Below are 22683 nucleotides of genomic sequence, written 5' to 3'. Positions count from 1 at the left end.
GTCTGCTTATCCAGTGTAACTGATACTTTTTTAAGAAAGAACTGCAGATTCTGGAAAAATCGAAGGCAGACAAAAATGCTGGAGAAACTCAGCGGGTGAGGCAGCATCTATGGATAGAAGGAATAGGCGATGTTTCGGGTCGAGACCCTTCTTCAGACTGATGTCGGGGGGAGGGAAAAAGAAAGGAAGAGGCGGAGACAGTAGGCTGTGGAGGGGGAGCGGAAGGAGGGGGAAAGCAAGGACTACCTGAAATTGGAGAAATCAATGTTCATACCGCTGGGGTGTAAACTACCCGAGCGAACTATGAGGTGCTGTTCCTCCAATTTGCGCTGGGCCTCACTCTGGCAATGGCGGAGGCCCAGGACGGAAAGGTCGGATTCGGAATGGGAGGGGGAGTTGAAGTGCTCAGCAACAGGGAGATCAGGTTGGTTATTACGAACTGAGCAGAGGTGTTGGGCGAAGCGATCGCCAAGCCTGCACTTGGTGTCACCGATGTAGAGAAGTTGACACCTGGAACAGCGGATGCAATAGATGAGATTGGAGGAGGTGCAGCTGAACCTCTGCCGCACCTGGAAAGACTGCGAAAATGTCGGAGGATTATATGTTGTATGCGACGGCTGGTGGTGTGGAAAGTGAGGACAAGGGGGACTCTGTCCTTGTTACGAGTAGGGGAATGGGGAGTGAGAGCAGAACTGCGGGATATAGAGGAGACCCTGGCGAGAGCCTCATCTATAATAGAAGAGGGGAACCCCTGTTCCCTAAAGTATGAGGACATCTCTGAAGCCCTGGTGTGGAACACCTCATCCTGGGTGCAGATGTGGCGTAGATGGAGGAATTGGGAGTAGGGGATGGACAGGAAGCAGGGTGGGAAGAAGTGTAGTCCAGATAGTCATGGGAGTCAGTGGGCTTGTAGTAGATGTCGGTCAGTAGTCTGTTACCAGCGATGGAGATGGTGAGATCTAGAAACGGTAAGGAGATGTCGGAAATGGTCCACGGGTTTTTATATGTTGTATTGTTGAGTTAATGTTCCTGTAAAGCTGCAGCAAGAATTTCATTGCATATGACATTAAACACTCATGACCATGACTCTTGTTTGTGAGACAGTTGTCTCAGGAGGAAAGGATGAAGATGTTGGGCGTGTATTAGATAGATGGCCTAATAGGAACATAGTGAGGGGTGGTGAGGGGAGCTGCTGCGAGCACCGTGCAGGGTGGGGAATCGATAACCAATGGGTATAATAGGAAGGGTCTTGACCCGAAACGTCATCCATAACTTCTCTCCAGAGAAGCTGCCTGTCCCACTCACTTACTCCAGCTTTTTGTGTCTATCTTGGGTATAATTTTATTCTGAAGAAGGGTCCCGACCCAAAATGTCACCCGTTCTTTTTCTCCAGAGAAGCCGTCTGACCCACTGAGTTACTCCAGCACTTTGTGTCTTTGGTATAATTCTATTGTTAGCAGAGAGGAAAAGTTGTCTCGCCGAGAGAAACATAGAAACATAGGTGCAGGAGGAGGCCATTTGGCCCTTCGAGCCAGCACCACCATTCAATATGATCATGGCTGATCATTCAAAATCAGTACCCCATTCCTGCTTTTCCCCCATATCCCTTGATTCCTTTAGCCCAAAGAGCTATATCTAACTCTCTCTTGAAAACATCCAGTGAATTAGCCTCCACTGCCTTCTGTGGCAGCAAATTCCACAGATTTACCACTCTCTGGGTGAGAACGTTTTTCCTCATCTCAGTCCTAAATGGCTTACCCCTTGTTCCTGAACCGTGACCCCTGGTTTAGGACTCCCCCCATCAGGAACATTTTTCCTGAATCTAGCCTATCCAATCCTTTAAGAATCCTATAAGATACCCTCTCATCCTTCTAAATTCCAGTGAATACAAGCCCAGTCGACCCATTCTTTCAGCATATGTCAATCCTGCCATCCCGGGAATTAATGTGGTGAACCTACGCTGCACTCCCTCAATAGCAATAATGTCCTTCCACAAATTAGGAGACCAAAACCGCACACAATAATCCAGGTGCGGTCTCACCAGGGCCCTCCTAGCTCCTAAATTAAAATCCTCGCGCAATGAAGGCCAACATGCCATTAGCTTTCTTCACTGCCTGCTGTACCTGCATGCTTACTTTCAGTGACTGATGAACAAGGACACCCAGGTCTCGTTACACCTCCCCTTCTCCTAATCTGACACCATTCAGATAATAATCTGCCTTCCTGTTCTTGCCACCAAAGTGGATAACCTCACATTTATCCACATTATACTGCATCTGCCATGCATCTGCCCACTCACCCAACCTGTCCAAATCACCCTGCAGCCTCATAACATCCTCATCGCAGCTCACACTGCCACCCAGCTTTGTCATCCGCAAATTTGGAGATGTTACATTTAATTCCCTCGTCTAAATCATTAATATATATTGTAAATAACAGGGGTCCCAGCACTGAGCCTTGCGGCACCCCACTGGTCACTGCCTGCCATTCTGAAAAGGACCCGTTAATTCCTACTCTTTGCCTGCTGTCTGCCAACCAGTTCTCAATCCATGTCAATATCTATCCCCAATACCATGCTCTAATTTTGCACACTAATCTCTTGTGTGGAACCTTGTCAAAGGCTTTTTGACAGTCCAGATACACCACATCCACTGGCTCTTCCTTATCCATTCCACTTGTTACATCCTCAAAAAATTCCAGAAGATTAGTCAAGCATGATTTCCCCATCATAAATCCATGCTGACTTTGACCGATAGAGCAGTGGGGGTGAGGCCGAGATCAGAGCAGCGATGATCACATCGAGGGGCGCAGCCGCCATGCGGATCTATGTGGCTGTATTCTAGTCCTCTTTCTCACGTTGCTACGTGCCTGGTTTATTATGAGGGACTGTAGGAGGGATGAAAGTTCATGCCATTGCTCTTCTAAACTGCATGGTCAACGACCACAAATTCGACAATATACATCAAAGCCCTGCATATTTTCAAGATGGCTGATAAAAACTGATTAAAACTACCTGTTCATCGTTTCTGTGGTAGTCGTGTTCTTCCTCTGGTTTGTCCTCCATCTTCTGTTTATTTGAATCATCTTCCGGCTTTGTTTCACCTTACAAAAGTAAAGTGTACACGGTCAACCGTGCCGATTCAACACACCACAAAGCACGAGTGCGGAGAGATTCCCGACAGTTTCTGCTACCCTCTGGCAATGTCACAATTACCAAAATTAAACAGTCAACTTGAGCTTCATCAACTGGATCACACATGCACTCAGCACCCACAAACAAGCTCAGATTGGGTAGTTAAATGTCAATGCCGTTAATGTTCAGACACTGCAAGTTGCCTACTTCGGACTCTTCCATCCTCTTCCCTGGTTGATAGAGTTAGGACAGTGACTTTATCTATACATTATCGTAACTGGGAAGCTGCTTCAGCAATTGAGATACATACATTTATGTCAAACAATGGACTAATGTTCAAACGGCAAAATTAAGATGCTCACGGCAATTGCGACTAATTATTGGCACAATGGAAGTTCACAGTTTTGATCTAATTCCCATGATGGAGAGATCCCATAAAGGGATTTGGAGTATTGGTGCAGGATTCCCAAAGGGTTCATTTGCTGGATGAGTGGGCAGTAAGCAAGCAAATACAATGTTAGCATTTTTCTGAAGGACTAGAAAGTAAAACAGGGATATAATCCACTGGTCAGACCACATTTGTAATATTGAGAGCAGTTTTGGGTCCCATATCTGAGGAGGGATGTGCTGGTGTCGGAGAGTGTCCAAAGGAGGTTTACAAGAATTATCCCAGTACTGAGTGGGTTAACATATGATGAGTGTTTGATGGTGTGCCGGAGTTTAGAAAGATGAGGGGAGAATCTCATTGAAAATAGTGAAAGGCCTGGATAGGGTGGATGTGGAGAGGATGTTTCCACTAGTGGGAGAGTCTAGGGCCAGAGGGCACAGCCTCAGAATAAAAGGACGACTCTATACTTGTCATAGAGGGCATGTGGTGAAGATTCGCTAAACTGGATTGTGGGTTTACATTGTGAGTAGGCTGGGATTATTCTCTGGAATTCAGAGGAGTGAGAGATTTTATCACAAAGCAAATCTGCTACAAAAGCTGGCAGGATGGTCACAGGGAGAATGAGTCAGTAAGAACCATTGGTGACAATCTCAGAACATGGGCTGGCTTGCTCTAGATGAGGAAACATTTCTTAAACATATACATAGAATATAACAGGAGCGGGCTCTTCGACCCACAATATTTGTGCCGACCATCATGCCATGCAGTTGGTGGGAAACTTCTGGAAAGCTCTGCTGCAGAGGTTCAGGTATAGAGTTCATTCAAGAAAGAGCTTGATAGATTTTTGTTCATTCAGGTAATCAAGGGGTAGAGTACAGGATCGTGGCATTGAATAAGATGTCAGGATCTTGATCAATGGCAGAGTGGGAACAAGGGCACCTCCAGCTCTACTCATGATCTTATGTAGTCAGAGGACTGGAGACTGAATAAATCACCTTACTTGTTCCACTGAAGCTGATGTTGCAACATTTAATACAATTTTAGTGGCCATTAGGAGGCTTTTAGATGCATGGATATGCAGGGAATGGAGAGATATGGATCCCATGCAGACAGAGGAGATTAGTTGAACTTGGGATCATGTACAGCACAAACATTGTGGGCCAAAGGACCTGCTCCTGTGCTCTACTGTATTATGTTCTACATATTAGCATGTTCAATAAATTTACATCCAACATTTAAAATCACTTCTTTTGAAGCAAATTATAATTTTGTTGCGAAGGGAATTGGAATCGTTACTGCTTGAAAGCTCGCTCTTACTAAAATACATTTTTCATTCAGAGAAGGTAATTGCACGGCTGATATTGCATTATCTATATTACTAAATCTCTGATCTTGACCGCTTTTGGCCGACTGTGCTGCGATTTCCGAGAGTACGCCGCCACCTACGGCCGTCATTTTTGGCCACCTCGCTCAGAGCCCCCCTCCGCCGTATGAGTGCGGAGGATTTTTTCCGTCGATGAAAAATGAGAGAGATATTAATGTTTTTACAAAATTCCCCATTCTCTCTGCTGCCCCCACTGGCGGCAGGGCGAGGGACTATAAAACCAGGAAGTGACGTACCTCACTCAGTCTCTGCCAGACCAGGAAGCGAGAGGCTCACTGCTCTCTGAGTTGCGAATAACACTGAATGCACGTCTACTCCACGGTGAGTCCCCTCGATGCGGCTGCAAAGTGGCTGCAGCCCTTTTTAAAAAGTTTGTGTTCACAAAATGAATTTTGGTTGTCGGGTGTCTGCAGTCCAATTGTTTGCCTCGCCAGTCATTTAAACTCCCCTTCACTTTCCCATCCTATCTGAGGCCACATGGAGGAACAGCACCTCATATTCCTCTTGGCTAGCTTACAAACCAACAGTGTGAACACTGAATTCTCCAATTGCAGGGATTCCCCCTCATCTACCCAGCTTCCTCCCTTCCCCCTCCACACAACCTTTCTTTCCAACCCGCCACCCCGTCATTCCCATCCTTCACCTGCTCCATGCGCTTAACTCCCATCCCTCCGTGATCCACATGCCCCCTCCTGTTCCCTTCCACCCCTCCCCCTGACTCGACATTGCACTTCCCACCTTCCTTATCAGATTTCACATCTCCCCTTATCCCTACCAGGCCAGATTATCATCTCCACCCTTCTTAACCCACATGGCAATCAATTTCTCCTCACCTGGATGCACCTAGCACTAGCTCCACTCCTTCCCCTCACCTCGTTCTACCAGCAATCTCACCTCGGCTTGAATCTGTCTGAAAAAGGGTCCTGACTTCAAACATCTTCTGCCCATTTCCCTTCACAGATGCTGCCTGAGCCACTGAGTTCCACCAGCACTTTGATAGATTACCTGTGTCACACACTGATCATGCTTTGTCCAAAGATAGACACACAAACTCAGCGGGACAGGCAGCATCTCTGGAGAGAAGGAATGGGTGATGTTTTGGGTCGAGACCCTTCTTCAGACTGGCAACATACTCTGAGTGGGGCTATTTACAATATATATTAATGATTTAGATGAAGGGATTAAAAGTAACATTAGCAAATTTGCAGATGACACAATGTGGCAGTGTGACAAAGTGGCAAAGTGCAGGTGGCAGTGTGAACTGTGAGGAGGATGCCATGAGGATGCAGGGTGACTTGAACAGGTTGGGTGAGTGGGCAGATGCATGGCAGATGCAGTTTCATGTGGATAAATGTGAGGTTATTTGAGGAAGGACAAGATGTCCCAAATTTGAGGAAGGACATCTTGCTATTGAGGGAGTGCAGCGTAGGTTCACCAGGTTAATTCCCAGTATGGCGGACTGTCATATGTTGACAGAATGGAGCAGCTGGGCTTGTTTACTCTGGAATTTAGAAGGATGAGAGAGGATCTTATTGTAACATATAGGATTATATGGGTTTGGACACCCTAGAGGCAGGAAACATGTTTCCGATGTTGGGAGAGTCCAGAACCAGGGGCCACAGTTTAAGAATAAGGGGTGAACCATTTAGAACGGAGATGAGGAAAAGCTTTTTCACACAGAGAGTTGTGAATCTGTGGAATTCTCTGCCTCAGAAGGCAGTGGAGGCCAATTCTCTGGAGGCTTTCAAGAGAAAGTTAGATAGAGCTCTTAAAGACAGAGGAGTGAAGGGATATTGTGAGAAGGCAGGCACTGGTTATTGATAAGGGATGATCAGCCATGATCACAATGAATGGCGGTGCTGGCTCGAAGGGCCGAATGGCCTACTCCTGCACCTATTGTCTATTATCTATTGACCAATTTGTATTAAACCTGGGCAGTTTGGGCTATAAACCAGTGGCTAAATAGCGTAAACTCGTTCACACAACTTTCAGCCCACATATAAAGATGCCCAGTCCATCACTTCAGGCTTGAATTCTGACAGTAATTAGAGGGAGGCCATTCTCTAGCCGTGGGAAACTGAAATGGAACAGAATGTTCCAGCATTTTCTGTTTTACATCAAAAACTATTGATGTAAAACAGAAAATGCTAGTTTTATTTAAAAATATAAACTAGCGATTTGAAAGCTGGCCTATCAGAAACTAACTCCACGACTTACCCTCAGAATCTCCCATTGCAGTTTACAAGACAAAAAGTTTAACTATTGAGCTGACTCAAAATATTTTTTGAGGCTCCACAATAATTCCAACACTTATTGAACTCATCCGATCGAGACATTTGGCCATCTATTACCTCTGGCGAGAAGGTTCTCTCACAGTCTCATTAGTCCTCCATACCTAACAGGCATGCATTAAAGTTCAGTCCAGAACAACATGCTGCCCTGACACACAATCAGCACAGGCTAAATTAAGTTTAAAAGCAAGATAGTATGTTTGAGCAAGAACTTCCATGAGTCCAAAAAAGGAAAGGGACTAACCATCATGGAGTGAATCGAACAGTTGTTTAGCTGTGCACGTCTCACCTTTCACCTCTCCGGGCATTTCAAGGCCAAGTTTCTGATAAAAGTCTTTTTGTTTCTTTAACTCCGCTGTAAATAACAAATGGTCTCGATTTAACCAATTGTGGTTACACAATATTACAAGATCAACATTTTGCTTTATCTCTAAGATGTCCGGATTCCTGGAACTGGACTAATGAAACATATAATTCCCGAGTTTATAATGTCCACAGAACCTATTCCATGACACAAAAACAATTTGGAGTGATTAAAAAAATTGCAGCTGATCATACAAAAGACTTCCAAAACATCAGTGGTCTGGTAGCAGGTGAAAGACTGAAGATAGGCACAAATGGTTGGAGGAACTCAGCGGGTCAGGCAGCATCTCTGGAGAAAAGGAAGAGAGGAAGAGGTGATGTTTGAGGTGGAGACAACTTCATCACACTGCCATCAGTTGGATGTCAGTTTCATCAGGTGAAAGACTGATCCCTGCCTGTGACTGACTGCAGGTACGGTTCTTCTGCATGTAGGACACACACCACAGGAGTGGGAGATTCAAGAAAATTACATCCTTGAAATTTCAGCATTCAGTTCTTTTCTGCACTCACACCTGCTTTTAACTCTGGCTGTTGTTCTAATCATCTGCTTATCAAATCCCCCCCTTCTCACGTGTCCGGGCTTTGTCCTGCCTCTCTCCTCTCTCCCAGCTTCCCCTCCCCATCCCTACAAGCAGTCTGAATAAGGGTCCCAACCTGAAATGTCACCTATCCATGTTCTTCAGAGGGGTTGCCTGACCCGCTGAATTAGTCCAGTACATTGTGTGCTCTGTGTCCTTTAGTGTGGATTATCATTTGCAGTTTCTTGTTTCTACATAAGGTGTACAGTTAATGGCAGGATCCTTAACCCTTGAGTGTAAGAGTACAAGTCACATTGCAGGTTTATAGGACTTTGGTCGGGCCGCATTTGGACTATTGCGTGCTGTTCTGATCACCCCATTACAGGAAGGATGTGGAGGCTTTGGAGAGGGTGCAGAGGAGGTTTACCAGATTGATTCTTGGATTGGAGGGTATTAGCTATAGAGAGAGTTTGGACAGGCTTGGGTTATTTTCTCTAGAATGTCAGAGGCTGAGGGGAGACCTGATAGAAGGAAATAAAATGATGAGAGGCATAGATAGGTAGAAAGTCCGAGCATTTTCCCTAGGTTGGAAATATCCAACATTAGAGGACATACTTTAAGGTCAAGGCATTTAGGTACAAGACATTGGTGAGACCACATTTAGAGTATTGTGTTCAATTTTGTTCAGGAAAGACGTTGTTAAGATGCAAAGGGTGCAGAGATTTACGAAGATGTTGCCAGAGCTATAGAGAGAGGTTGTGCAGGCTAGGACTTTATTCCATGAAGCACAGGAGGATGAGATCACGAGAGGAATATATAGGGTAAATGGACACAGTCTAAAGAACCAGAGGACATAGGTTTAAGGTGAGGGGAGAAAGATTTAATGGGAACCTGAGGGGCAACTTTGTTTTTACACGAAGAGTGGTAGGTATATGGAACAATGAAAGGCACCTATTTTCTATGTTTCTATGTTTAGAAGTCCAGATAAGTTTTTTTTTGCCTTCCATCACAACGATGTGATGGATGTTTGTGTAAACTATGTTGTGTCTCGGGTCTTTTTGTTTTGTAATGTATGGCTGCAGAAACGACATTTCGTTTGGACCTCAAGGGGTCCAAATGACAATAAATTGAATTGTATTATTGTAAGAGGAGGTAGGTGAGGCAGGTTAAAAACATTTGGACAGGTACATTGAAAGGATAGGTTTACCAGAATGATGTATAGGGCTATGTTGTATAGGGCTCTGGTGAGACCACATCTGGAATATTGTGTACAGTTTTGGTCTCCTAATTTGAGGAAGGACATCTTTGTGATTGAAGCAGTGCAACGTAGGTTCACGAGATTGATCCCTGGGATGGCGGGACTGTCATATGAGGAAAGATTGAAATGACTAAGCTTGTATTCACTGGAGTTTAGAAGGATGAGGGGGATCTTATAGAAACATAAAATTATAAAAGGACTGGACAGTGAGTCCAGAACCAGGGGCCACAGTCTTAGAATAAAGGGGAGATCATTTAAGACTGAGGAGAGAAAAACATTTTTCACCCAGAGAGTTGTGAATTTATGGAATTCCCTGCCATGGGGGCAGTGGAGGCCAAGTCACTGGATGGATTTAAGAGAGAGTTAAATAGAGCTCTAGGAGCTAGTGGAGTCAAGGGATATGGGGAGAAGGCAGGCACGGGTTATTGATAGGAGATGATCAGCCATGATCACAATGAATGGCGGTGCTGGCTCGAAGGGCTGAATGGCCTCCTCCTGCACCTATTTTCTATGTTTCTATGTTTAGGAGGATATGGACCAAACGCAGGCAGGTGGACTAGTGTAGATGGAGCATGGGCAAGTTGGGCCGAAGGGCCTGTTTCCACGCTGTTTGACTATGTCAGAGGGGGGAAGTTTAAAGAGGATGTGTGGGGCACATTTGTCTACACAGAGAGTGATGAGTGCCTGGAAGGCAGTGCTCGGGGAGGTGGTGGAGGCAGATACAATCGTGGCATTTAGGAGTCTTTAGATTAGCACATGCATCTGCAGGGAATGGAGGGATATGGTGCACATACAGGCAGGAGGGATGAGTATAATTTTGTACAGACATTGTGGGTGGAAAGCCTGTTGCCGTCCTATACTGTTCTATGTATTCCCGACTGTCATAAGTACATCACATTGAGAAGACGTAGTCAGCGTTTCACACGGACAACTGCAAATTCACCACTGCAATTCATTTCTGAGAGTTTAATTCTCAATTCCCTAAGTAATGAATGATAACTAGGGCATGGTTACCAAGTAGGTAGGGATGAATTGGAGGTGAAATGGGAGTGGTGACTCAATCACATGATTTATTTTTCTTTCTCAAAATAACTTTGAAACGACCCCAGTAAGCACAAGATTTGCATTGTAGTGAAATATGTATTCTTATAGTTTTTTTCCTTATCTCTAGTGTTTTCAGTTTAATACAAAAAGTTGGATTCCTGAATGTATGATGAATAAAAACACAAGGTTTTATATCTATATAGTGATGCACCTGGAAAAGGAAAGGAAAAATGTCTCGTGAAAACTAGATCAGGAATTACACAAGCCACATTTCTGGAAAAGAACTCCAATTTGCCGGAAGGAACATACTCTACATCTGTCAAAACAAATAGTTCCTCAGATGATCCCATTGTTATTTCATTCCAAGTTCTCATGGCTGACTGCAATGCAGTACTGCTTTACAGTGTTACCTCCTAGGGGAAACTAGGAGCTGAAGACAAGCCAGCCGAATGCAAATTGTAAGTCATCGACTGTACAGCTCAGAAATGGGCTCTTTGGCCCACCACATGCTGATTGTTTTACCCAGCTGCACTAATCCCATTTATCTGAACTTTCCTTACATGACCGTGTGCCCCTCAGCAGCATGCTTCAGATATCAACCACTCTCCCTGTAAAAAAAACTTTCGCCACAAATCCCCTCTAAAATTCCTTCCTCTTACCTTCCACCCATGCCCTTGTGTTTTTTCATATCACCAAGTGCCATGGAACACTTCAGGTTTATGTTCATGGTTTAATTTAATGACAAATGCTGGCTTCAAACATAGAACAGTACAGCAACGGAACAGGCCCTTGGCACCACAATGTCTGTGCCAAACGCGATGCCAAGAAAAACTCATAATCCACATCCCTCTATTCCCTGCATACCCATGTCCCTATCTAAAAGCCTCTTAAACACCCCCATTGTATGTGCCTCCACCACCCCTGGCAGCATGTTCACCACACGCTGTAAAATAAACTTACCCCGCACATCTCCTTTAAACTTTGCCCCCTCAGAAAGCTATGCCCTCTGGGATTTGATATTTCCATCCTGGGGAAAAGGCTCTGACTGTTTACCCTGTCTATGTCTCAGTCTATTGCAGTGTCGGATCAGGGTATTACAAAAGGCAGCAGTTGGATTGGTTGAGTCAACAAATTTGGCTAATTGAGCAGCAAGGAAGGCAAGGTGCAGCAGAGTGGCCCGTTGGGTGTAGATGTGTTGGGAGAGTGGCTTTTTGACGCAAGAGGCTTCTGTGAGAAGGTAAAAGTATATTCTTGTGTTTCTTGTGTGTGATTGTTGTGGGTTTTTTTCCTCGTGGTTGTAGTGCAGTAGTGGTGGCATGTAGAATGGTCCAATGTTCCTCCTGCAATATTTGGGGTATAGGTTGCATTAGGAAACTAGAGCTGCAGTTAGATGACCTTGGGATCAAACATCTGGATGAATGCGCTTCATAGATGGGAGTAAAAGTGAGGAGGTCAAGCCCAAGGTCAGGAAGAGAGCAAGTGGGTGACAAGTTCACAAGTTAAAGGAGTAGAATTAGACCATTCGGCCCATTGAGTCTCCTCTGCCATTCAATCATGGCTGATCTCTGCCTCCTAATCCCATTTTCCTGCCTTCTCCCCATAATCATAACCCTTGACACCCGAACCACAAGAAATGGGAGAAGGCAGAGAGCCACAGTGACCCCTGTGGTTAATCCCCTTAAACGGGTATACCCTTCTGTACACTGTTGTGGGGAGGGTGAGTTGCCAGGGGTGAGCAGCAGTCGCAGTCAAGTCTGTGGCACTGAGCATGGCTCTGAGACAGTGGGGAAGGATAATATCAGGCAGATAGTCAGATGGAAAAATCAAGTACTGGAGGGCATAGCTCAAGGTGAGAGGAGCAAAATTTAAAGATATGTAGAGCAAGTTTTTTTATACAGAGGGTGGTGAGTGCCTGGATTGCACAGCTGGGGGTGGTGGTGGAGGCAGATACAATAGTGGTGTTAAAGAGCCTTTAAGTTAGGTACATGGAAATGCAGGGGATGGAGGGATATGGATCACGTGCAGGCAGAAGTGATGATGGCATCATGTTCAGTGCAGTCTTTGTGGGCTGAAGGGTCTGTTCCCGTGCCGTGCTGTACTGTTCTACCTACTCTGATTCAAGCAGAACAGCCCTCTGAGTAGGTCTTAGCATCATGTTGGGCACAGACATTGTGGGCAGAAGGGCCTGTTCCTGTGCTGTACTGCTCTGAGTTCCAGGAGGTAGGTGACCATCTAAAGCAGTCGGTCACATAGGTCTGAGCTGAAGAGGAATTTCTTCACCAGAGTGGAGAAGCTGAGGAATTCTTGACCACAGAAAGCAGCTGGAAGCAAATCATGAAATCTGTAAATATGTACAAAAGGGAGTGAGTTAAATTGTGGCAATTGTGTCCAGGTGCAGTTGCTTATAGGTTGCATTAGGAAATAAAGGGGAGGTCATTTAAGACTGAGGTGAGAAAAAACGTTTTCACCCAGAGAGTTGTGAATTTATGGAATTCCCTGTCACTGGATGGAGTTAAGAGAGAGTTAGATAGAAACATAGAAACATAGAAATTAGGTGCAGGAGTAGGCCATTCGGCCCTTCGAGCCTGCACCGCCATTCAATATGATCATGGCTGATCATCCAACTCAGTATCCCGTACCTGCCTTCTCTCCATAACCTCTGATCCCCTTAGCCACAAGGGCCACATCTAACTCCCTCTTAAATATAGCCAATGAACTGGCCTCAACTACCCTCTGTGGCAGAGAGTTCCAGAGATTCACCACTCTCTGTGTGAAAAAAGTTTTTCTCATCTCGGTTTTAAAGGATTTCCCCCTTATCCTTAAGCTGTGACCCCTTGTCCTGGACTTCCCCAACATCGGGAACAATCTTCCTGCATCTAGGCTGTCCAACCCCTTAAGAATTTTGTAAGTTTCTATAAGATCCCCTCTCAATCTCCTAAATTCTAGAGAGTATAAACCAAGTCTATCCAGTCTTTCTTCATAAGACAGTCCTGACATCCCAGGAATCAGTCTGGTGAACCTTCTCTGCACTCCCTCTATGGCAATAATGTCCTTCCTCAGATTTGGAGACCAAAACTGTACACAATACTCCAGGTGTGGTCTCACCAAGACCCTGTACAACTGCAGTAGAACCTCCCTGCTCCTATACTCAAATCCTTTTGCTATGAAAGCTAACATACCATTCGCTTTCTTCACTGCCTGCTGCACCTACATGCCTACTTTCAATGACTGGTGTACCATGACACCCAGGTCTCGCTGCATCTCCCCTTTTCCTAATCAGCCACCATTTAGATAATAGTCTGCTTTCCCGTTTTTGCCACCAAAATGGATAACCTCACATTTATCCACATTATACTGCATCTGCCAAACATTTGCCCACTCACCCAGCCTATCCAAGTCACCTTGCAGTCTCCTAGCATCCTCCTCACAGCTAACACTGCCCCCCAGCTTAGTGTCATCCACAAACTTGGAGATATTGCCTTCAATTCCCTCATCCAGATCATTAATATATATTGTAAATAGCTGGGGTCCCAGCACTGAGCCTTGCGGTACCCCACTAGTCACTGCCATTGTGAAAAGGACCCGTTTACTCCTACTCTTTGCAGATAGAGCTCTAGGGGCTAGTGGAGTCAACCTGGCGACAACCTACGACAGCACCTACTTCACGAGAGGTCAAATCCACTGTCGCCGAAAATGTTTCAACATGTTGAAAATTTAGCGGCGACCAGAAAGACGCTACAACTTTTTGTGTGACTGAGGAGACTACTGCCGGTGACCACTGGCGAACATGTGGCGACAAACTAGTCGCCTGTAGTTGCCTAAAAAGTCGACTAAGTGGGACAGGCCCATAACCCCACATTCCTACAAAGCTGCCTTCAGATTCCATGACTCATCTGCACTCTAGTGACAATTTAGTGTCCAATTAAGCAGCTGACCCATATATTTTCTGGGATGTGGTGGAATCTGGAGCACTCTGAGGTCACAAGGGTGAACATGTAAACTCCACACAGACAGCACCACGGGTCAGGACTGAACTTGATCGGTGGAGCTATGAGCAAAACACAAAGTGCTGGAGGAACTCAACAGGTCAGGCAGCATCTGTGGTAGGCATGGAGACATTTTGGGTCAGGACACTTCAGATAAGGCAAGGAGAAATTAAATGTAAAGCTGGAGGGAGGGGTATGGGTAGTACGGGACCGGGAGAGTGAAACTAGGGAGGATAAAAGGGAAATCAGGGAGCTGAAGATTTGAGATAGGCATATGGTGGAGGGGAAAGGAGTAGGCAGGGTGGCTGGGAGGGGTGGTAAGAGAAATGTATGCGCACTGAGGTGGGAGAAGCACAAGAAAGGGAAGGGGGTATTACTATAAATTGGGGGATTCAATGTTCGTTCCATTAGGTCTTAAGCTAACCAAGTGGAATATGTTTGCATGTGGCCTCACTCTGACCATGGTGTAGGCCTTAGACAGAAAAGTCAGTGTGGGAATGGGAATGGTTAGCAACCAGGAGATCCAACACGTCAAAGGTGGAAATATCGAAGAATGATGTGTTGGATGTGGAGGCCGGTGGGCGTAACGTAAGGACCAGGGGAATTCTATCCTTGCCTGTCCAGGGAGAGCAGTGAGAGCAGAATTGCAAAACACAGAGGAGACACAGGAGAGGGATCATATACAACAGCAGGAGAGAATCCATCATTACTAAAGAAAGAGGACACCCCTGGTGTCCTGGATTGGGAAGCCTCATCTTGGGAGCAGATGCTGCGGAGATGGAGAAATTAGAGTCATAGAATGATACAGTGTGGAAACAGGCCCTTCGGCCCAACTCGCCCGCACCAGCCAACAATGTCCCAGCTACACTAGTCCCACTTGCCAGCGCTTGGTCCATATACCTCCGAACCTGTCCTATCCATGTACCTGTCTAACTGTTTCTTAAACGATGGGATAGTCCCAGCCTCAACTACCTCCTCTGGCAGCTTGTTCCATACACCCACCACATTGTGTGGAAAGTTACCCCTCGGATTCCTATTAAATATTTTCCCCTTCACCTTGAACCTATGTCCTCTGGCCCTCGATTCCTGTACTCTGGGCAAGAGACTCTGTGCATCTACCCGATCTATTCCTCTCATGATTTTGTATACCTCTATAAGATCTCCCCTCATCCTCCTACGCTCCATGGAATAGAGATCCAGCCTACTCAACCTCTCCCTACAGTTCACACAATTGAAAGTAAAGGTTGCAGGAGGCAGAGTGGGAGGAGGTGTAGTCGTGTGAGTAAGTAGGTTTGCAATGGTCGTCAGTCGATAGTCTGTCCTGGTTTGGAGACAGAGATTGAGAACAGGTGTAAGACCTATTCGCAAGTCCATGGTTTCCCTTTCATCCCCTATCTGTCCCCTCCCCCCTGTCCATTACTGCCCCTATCCCTCCCTCCGGCTTTACATTTCACTCCTCCGTATCTCACACCTATTTGTCTCCTTTTCACCTCCAGCCTTTGTTACTTACTCCACCCATCTACCAATCAGCCCCTCACCTGTATGTACCTATCACTTGCCAGGTTTTATCCTATCCCACCTCTCTTCCAGCTTTCTCCCCCCTACTCCATCAGTCTGAAGAAAGGTCCCGACCCGAACCTTCGCCTCTCCATTCTGCCTCCTCAATGCACCAAGCACAGGGAGGATGCACCTGCTTCCACATCTGGAGAGGGTGCAGGTAGGGGTTGTTGCTGGGGACAGATGTTGGGAGAGATGTGTAAAATGAGGAGTGAAGAGAACTAGAAGGAGTGGTGTGGAACTGGGGGGGTTAGAGAAGTGGGAGAGAGACAAGGAGGAACAAAGGTGAGCACATGATTCTGAGAATCAATCCTAACCGCGCCTTCTGCCCCTCCCCGCCCCACACTTCCCATTCTCCCTGACCCTGCCCGCCCTGACCCCCCTAATCACCGACCTCGACCCTCTTTCCTGCCCCCACCATTGCCCGACCTGCCCCCCGACCCCAACCACTGCCCCAAGCCCCCACCGCGACCCCCTTTCCCACCCCAACACCCCCTGACCCCTGTCCGCACCGTCCGACCAACCACCTTCCTTCCACCATGACCCCCCTTGACTCCCCACCCCGACCCCTATCATCAGCCGACCACCCATCCAACCCCTGCCCGCCCCGAGCGTCCTGACCCCTGCCCACTCCGACCCCATCACCACCCTACCCACTGCCCACCCCCCTCACCCTGACTCCCCAACCACCCCACCACAGCCCCGCTACCCTGACCCCCCAACCTCCACCCAACCAACCCCCCCACCCTGACCCCCCAACCTCCACCCAACCAACCCCCCACCCTGACCCCCCAACCACCCCACCACAACCCCCCACCCTGACCTCCCAACCTCCACCCAACCAACCCCCCCACCCTGACCCTCCAACCTCCACCTAACCAACCCCCCCACCCTGACCCCCCAACCACCCCACCACAACCCCCCACCCTGACCTCCCAACCACAATCCCCCACCTAACTCTCCCTCCCGTCCTGACTCCCTCGTCCCCCCCCCACCCCCTCCCACCCTCCACCATTTATGTCCTTTTTTCCTTGCAAAATAGGTAAAACCTCATCTGTGAGAGAATTCAAAAGTCATCACTTACCTTCTTGGAGCCCAGGCACCAGTTTGTAGACAATATCTTGCATTGTACGGTCGTGTCTATGAAATCCATGAAAGAGTATCATATAATTATTGTCTTCACATAAAGTGCTAACATTTCCAAACTGCACTCCAAGTAACAAGGTGATGTTAGAGGTTGACAATTACAACAATTCATTGATGTCCTAGACAGAGAAAGTTAAGGGGGGAATGTAAAAAATCAAGGAACTGCAGATATCGGTTTACAAAAAAAGGCACAAAGTACTGGAGTAACTCAGCACCTTACTGTAACCCTGCTACAAACCTACAGACTCCCGCAGTTATCTGAACTACACCTCATTTCATGCCATCTCTTGCAAAGACACTTGCAAGGGGAGGTACTATCCCCTCCTCCCAATTTCTCCATTTCTTCCGCATCAGCTGCCAAGATAACATTTCCATTCAAGGACATCCAAGATGTCCTCTTGCTTTAGTAAACACGGTTTCTCCCCCCCTCTGCTGTCATAGATAGATCCCTCACCTGCACCTCCTCTCTGCCCCGTAGTTCTGCTCTTGTTTCCCCTGCCCACAGAAAGAACAAAGTTAAGAGTTCTGGATAGACACATAATGCTGGAGTAACTCAGCGGATCAGACAGCATCTCTGGAGAAAAGGAATAGATGACGTATCTGGTTGAGACCCTTCTTCAGATAGAATTCCCCTGGTCCTCACCTTTCACCTAACCAGCCTCCACATCACCCTCTGGCATTTCCATCACCTCTAACGTGATCAACCAGTCACATATTCCCATCTCCACCTCTTTCCACCTTCCGCAGAGACGGTTCCCTCTGCAACTCCTTGGTTCACTTATCCCTTCCCACCCAAACCATCTCCATCACAGGTACTTTGCCCTGCAACCGCTTACCTCCTCCCTGGGACCCCAGCAGTCCTTCCAGGTGAGACAGAGGTTCACGTACACCTCCTCTAACCTCGTCTACTGCATTCGGTTTTCCGGATGAGGCCTCCTTTACATGGGCGAGACCATGCATGGACTCGCCGACTATTTCACTGAAAACGCACTCACTCTAACAAGGCCTGCTGGATCCCCCGGTTGCTAACCTTTTTATCTCCCCTTCCCATTCCAACACTGACCATTCTTTGCTGTGCCTCCTCCATTGCCAGAGTAGTGAGACCATACACCAACTGGAGGAACAGCACCTCATACCCGCATGGGTAGCTTACAACCCAATTGTATGAAAACTGAATTATCCAATTTTAGACAACTACAAATCCCACTCTCCTTTCTTTCCTCACAAAGCTCCTCCCATACCCTATGCCCCACCTGGACTGGCACCTATTCCTTCCCCCTCCATCTATATTCCTTCCTCAAGCTTAGCACAGGTGCGCCACAAGGATGTGTGCTGAGTCCAATATTGTATACAATATACACTTACGACTGTATACCAACACACAGTACAAACAGGATCATCACGTTTGCGGACGACACGACTGTGGTGGGACTGATAAACAACAACGACGAGTCTGCCTACAGGGATGAAGTCCAAAAACTGACCGTCTGGTGTACCAAAAACAACCTGGTACTAAACCCATCAAAGACAAAAGAACTTGTCGTTGACTTCAGGAGGAAGAGGAGAGAGGAACCTGCTCCCTTATACATCAAAGGAGACATGGTGGATAGAGTCAACGACTTTAGGTTCCTGGGAATAAACATCTCCCAAGACCTCAAATGGCAAATGAACACCGTCACTCTCTTGAAGAAGTCTCATCAGCGGCTGTATTTCCTGAGGTCTCTAGGGAGAGCTAACGTCTCACAGCCGCTGCTGTTGTCCTTCTATCGATGCGCCATGGAAAGTATCCTCACCTACGGAATCCTGGTGTGGTTTGCCAGCTGTACTGTGGCTGAGAGGAGGGCGCTGCAGGGAATTATAAAAACTGCGCAGCGCATTACAAACGCTAACCTGCCCTCCTTGGATGACTTATACAAGGCCCGATGCTTGCGCAGGGCCATAAATATCAAGAAGGACACATCCCACCCTGCCAACCACCTTTTTACTCTGCTACCCTCGGGGAGGCGACTCAGGTCTCTGTAGACTAAAAAATAGTTTCTACCCATGTGCAGTAAAAGAGCTTAACTCCAATAGTGAACACTGGGAAGCAAGAAGTAACTTCGAGGAATACCGCTAAATTCTTTTAAACTTTTTTTAAAATGTATCTATTATTTTACTATTAACTATACATATGTGTATTGGTTGTTGTGTTGTATTTCTTTTAACGGAGGAGAAGCAAATGGAATTTAGTTGCTCAGTTGTGCAATGACAATAAACATATTCTATTCTATTCTAAGCTTCACAATGCGCAACACCAATCCTTTTGCTCACACCTTCTCTGGCCTTTGTCCCTTTGTCTAACCATCTGCCTATCAAATGCTCCCACTCTCACCTGTACCAACCTATTACCTGCCTGGCTTAATCCTACCCTTTCTCTCTTCCAGCTTTCTTCCCTCTCCCTATAATCAGTCTGAAAAAGGGCCCCAACTTGAAACATCAAGAAAGAAGGGAGAGAGAAAGCAGGGAATTATAGATCAGTTAGCATCGGTGGTGGGGAAGCTGCTGGAGTTGATTATTAAAGATGTAATAGCGGCACATTTGGATAGCAGTAACAGGATCGGTCCGAGTCAGCATGGATTTACGAAGGGGAAATCATGCCTGACAAATCTTCCGGAATATTTTGAGGATGTAACAAGTAAAATTGACAATGGAGAGCCAGTGGATGTAGTGTACCTGGACTACACAGGAGTTTAGTGGGCAAAATTAGAGCACATGATATTGGGGGTAGGGTATTGACATGGATAGAAAATTGGTTGGCAGACAGGAAACAAAGAGTAGGGATTAACAGGTCCCTTTCAGAATGGCAGGCAGTGACTCGTGGGGTGCTGCAAGGCTCGGTGCTGCGACCGCAGCTATTTACAATATACATTAATGATTTAGATGAAGGATTAAAAGTAACATTAGCAAATTTGCAGATGACACAAAGCTCGGTGGCAGTGTGAACTGTGAAGAGGATGCTATGAGAATGCAGGGTGACTTGGGTAGGTTGCGTGAGTGGGCAGATGCATGGCAGATGCAGTATAATGTGGATAAATGTGAGGTTATCCACTTTGAAGGCAGATTATTATCTGAATGGTGTCAGGTTAGGAAAAAGGGAAGTACAACGAGACCTGGATGTTCTTGTTCATCAGTCACTGAAAGTAAGCATACAGGTACAACAGGCAGTGAAGAAAGCTAATGGCATGTTGGTCTTCATAACGAGAGGAGTTGAGTATAGGAGCAAAGAGGGCACACGGCCTTGGTGAGACCACACCTGGAGTACTGTGTGCAGTTTTAGTCTCCTAATTTGAGGAAGGACATTCTTGCTATTGAGGGAGTGCAGTGTAGGTTCACGAGGTTAATTCCCAGATGGCGGGACCTCTGTACTACATCTGGGAGATTGTTTGTGTTTTCCTTAGTGAAGACAGAACCAAAGTACCTGTTCAACTCTTCTGCCATTTCCTTGTTCCCCATAATAATTGCACCTGTTTCTGCTTTCAAGGGACCCACATTTGTCTTTACTAATCTTTTTCTCTTAACATATCTAAAGAAGCTTTTACTATCCGCCTTTATATTCTTGGCCAGCTTACCCTAGTACTTCATCTTTTCACCCCGTATTGCCCTTTTTGTTACCTTCTGTTTGAAAGTTTCCAAATCCTCTGGCTTCCCACTATTCTTTGCTATGTTATACACATTTTCTTTTAGTTTTATTCCATCCCTAACTACTCTTGACAGCCACGGTTGCCTCTTACTCCCTTAGAATCTTTCTTCCTCTATGGGATAAATGATCCTGCATCTTCTGGATTATGCCCAGAAATTCCTGCCATTGCTGTTCCACCGTCAGTCCTGCTAGGATCCTTTTCCAATCGACCTTGGCCAGCTCCTCTCTCATGCCTTCAGTCTCCCTTGTTCAACTGCAACACTTACAATACTGATTTAATCTTCTCCCTCTCAAATTGCAGATTAAAACTTATCATATTATGATCACTACCTCCTAGCGGTTCATTTACTTTGAGTTCCCTTGGTTCATTAGACAACACTAAATCCAGAATTGCCTTCTCTCTGGTAGGTTCCAGTACAAGCTGCTCTATGTAGACTTGAGAACATTGGTGGTAGACCCAGGGGGGATATCTAGAGGACTGTTTTTATGCTGTGATGGAAACAGATACAATGGTGACTAAAATATTAAAGGTGACAAAACTGTACAGCTACAGATAAAGAGCAAGACGGGCATCCGCAGTCCACGTTGTAGTTAATTGTAGTAAATAAGAATGAAAGAACAAAAGGTGATATCGTACTCAGTGAAGATGGTTATCAAAAATTACAACAGGATCAGTTGGGCAAGTAGGCTGAGTTAATGGAGTTTAATGCAGATAAGTATGAGGTAGAACCTTCACATTGAATGGCAGGGCCTTGGGGAGTGTTGCATAGCAAAGGGATCTTGGAGTGCAGGTAAATGGTTCAATGACAGTGATGTCACAGGTAGATAGGGTGGTCAAGGCATTTGGTATATTGGCCTTCATCAGTCAGGGTATTAAGTATTGAAGTTGCAACATTATGTTATAGTTGTACAAGATGTTGGTAAGGCTGTGTTCAGTTTTGGTCATTCTGCTATAGGAAGGCTATCATTAAACTGGAGAGAGTGCCGAGAAGATCTACGAGTTGAAGATTTAAGATGTTGCCAGGACACAAGAACATCAGCTATAGGGAGAGGTTAGGTCTATAGGCATGGAGTCATAGAGTGATACAGCATGGAAACATGTGCCCACACTGGCCAACATGTCCCAGCTACACTAGTCCCACCTGCCAGCATTTAGTCCATATCCCTCCAAACCTGTCCTATCCATGTACCTGTCTAACCACTTCTTAAATATTGGGATAGTCCCAGCCTCAACTACCTCCTCTGGCAGCTTGTTCCATACACCCACCACCCTTTGTGTGAAAAACTTACCCCTCAGATTCCTATTCAATCTTTATAACCTTATAACCATATAACAATTACAGCACGGAAACAGGCCATCTTGGCCCTTCTAGTCCGTGCCGAACACTTACTCTCACCTAGTCCCATCTACCTGCACTCAGACCATAACCCTCCATTCCTTTCCCATCCATATACCTATCCAATTTATTTTTAAATGATAAAATCGAACCTGCCTCCACCACTTCCACTGGAAGCTCATTCCACACAGCTACCACTCTTTAAGTAAAGAAGTTCCTCCTCATGTTACCCCTAAACTTTTGTCCCTTAATTCTCAAATCATGTCCTCTTGTTTGAATCTTCCCTACTCTCAATGGAAAAAGCTTATCCACGTCAACTCTGTCTATCCCTCTCATAATTCTAAAGACCTCTATCAAGTCCCCCCTTAACCTTCTGCGCTCCAAAGAATAAAGACCTAACTTTGTTCAACCTTTCTCTGTAACTTAGGTGCTGAAACCTTGAACCTATATCCTCTGGTTCTCGATTCACCTATTCTGGGCAAGACTGTGCAAATACCCAATCTATTCCTCTCATGATCTTATACACCTCTATAAGATCACCCCTCACCCTCCTGTGCTCCAAGGAATAGAGACCCAGCCTATTCAACCTTTCCCTGTAG

At 46.1% G+C, this 22683-nt stretch overlaps 1 protein-coding gene across 1 annotated transcript in view; it reads right to left on the bottom strand.

Annotated features, from left to right (window-relative positions):
* The window catches only part of pcgf3 (polycomb group ring finger 3), a 75821-nt gene that overhangs the window by 23093 nt on the left and 30045 nt on the right, over positions 1-22683 (bottom strand). The window contains exons 4-6 of the mRNA XM_033020466.1: positions 17007-17062; positions 7441-7551; positions 3014-3102 (exon numbers count right to left, since the gene is read on the bottom strand). Coding sequence (XP_032876357.1) covers positions 3014-3102; positions 7441-7551; positions 17007-17062 — 256 coding nt within the window. The remainder of the gene's footprint in view (positions 1-3013; positions 3103-7440; positions 7552-17006; positions 17063-22683) is intronic.

Source organism: Amblyraja radiata, chromosome 1 (genome assembly GCF_010909765.2).
Source record: "Amblyraja radiata isolate CabotCenter1 chromosome 1, sAmbRad1.1.pri, whole genome shotgun sequence".
In the NCBI taxonomy this organism is placed as follows: domain Eukaryota; kingdom Metazoa; phylum Chordata; class Chondrichthyes; order Rajiformes; family Rajidae; genus Amblyraja; species Amblyraja radiata.
Note: the sequence above shows the minus strand (reverse complement) of the source record. Positions and strands in the feature narration are given on the sequence as shown.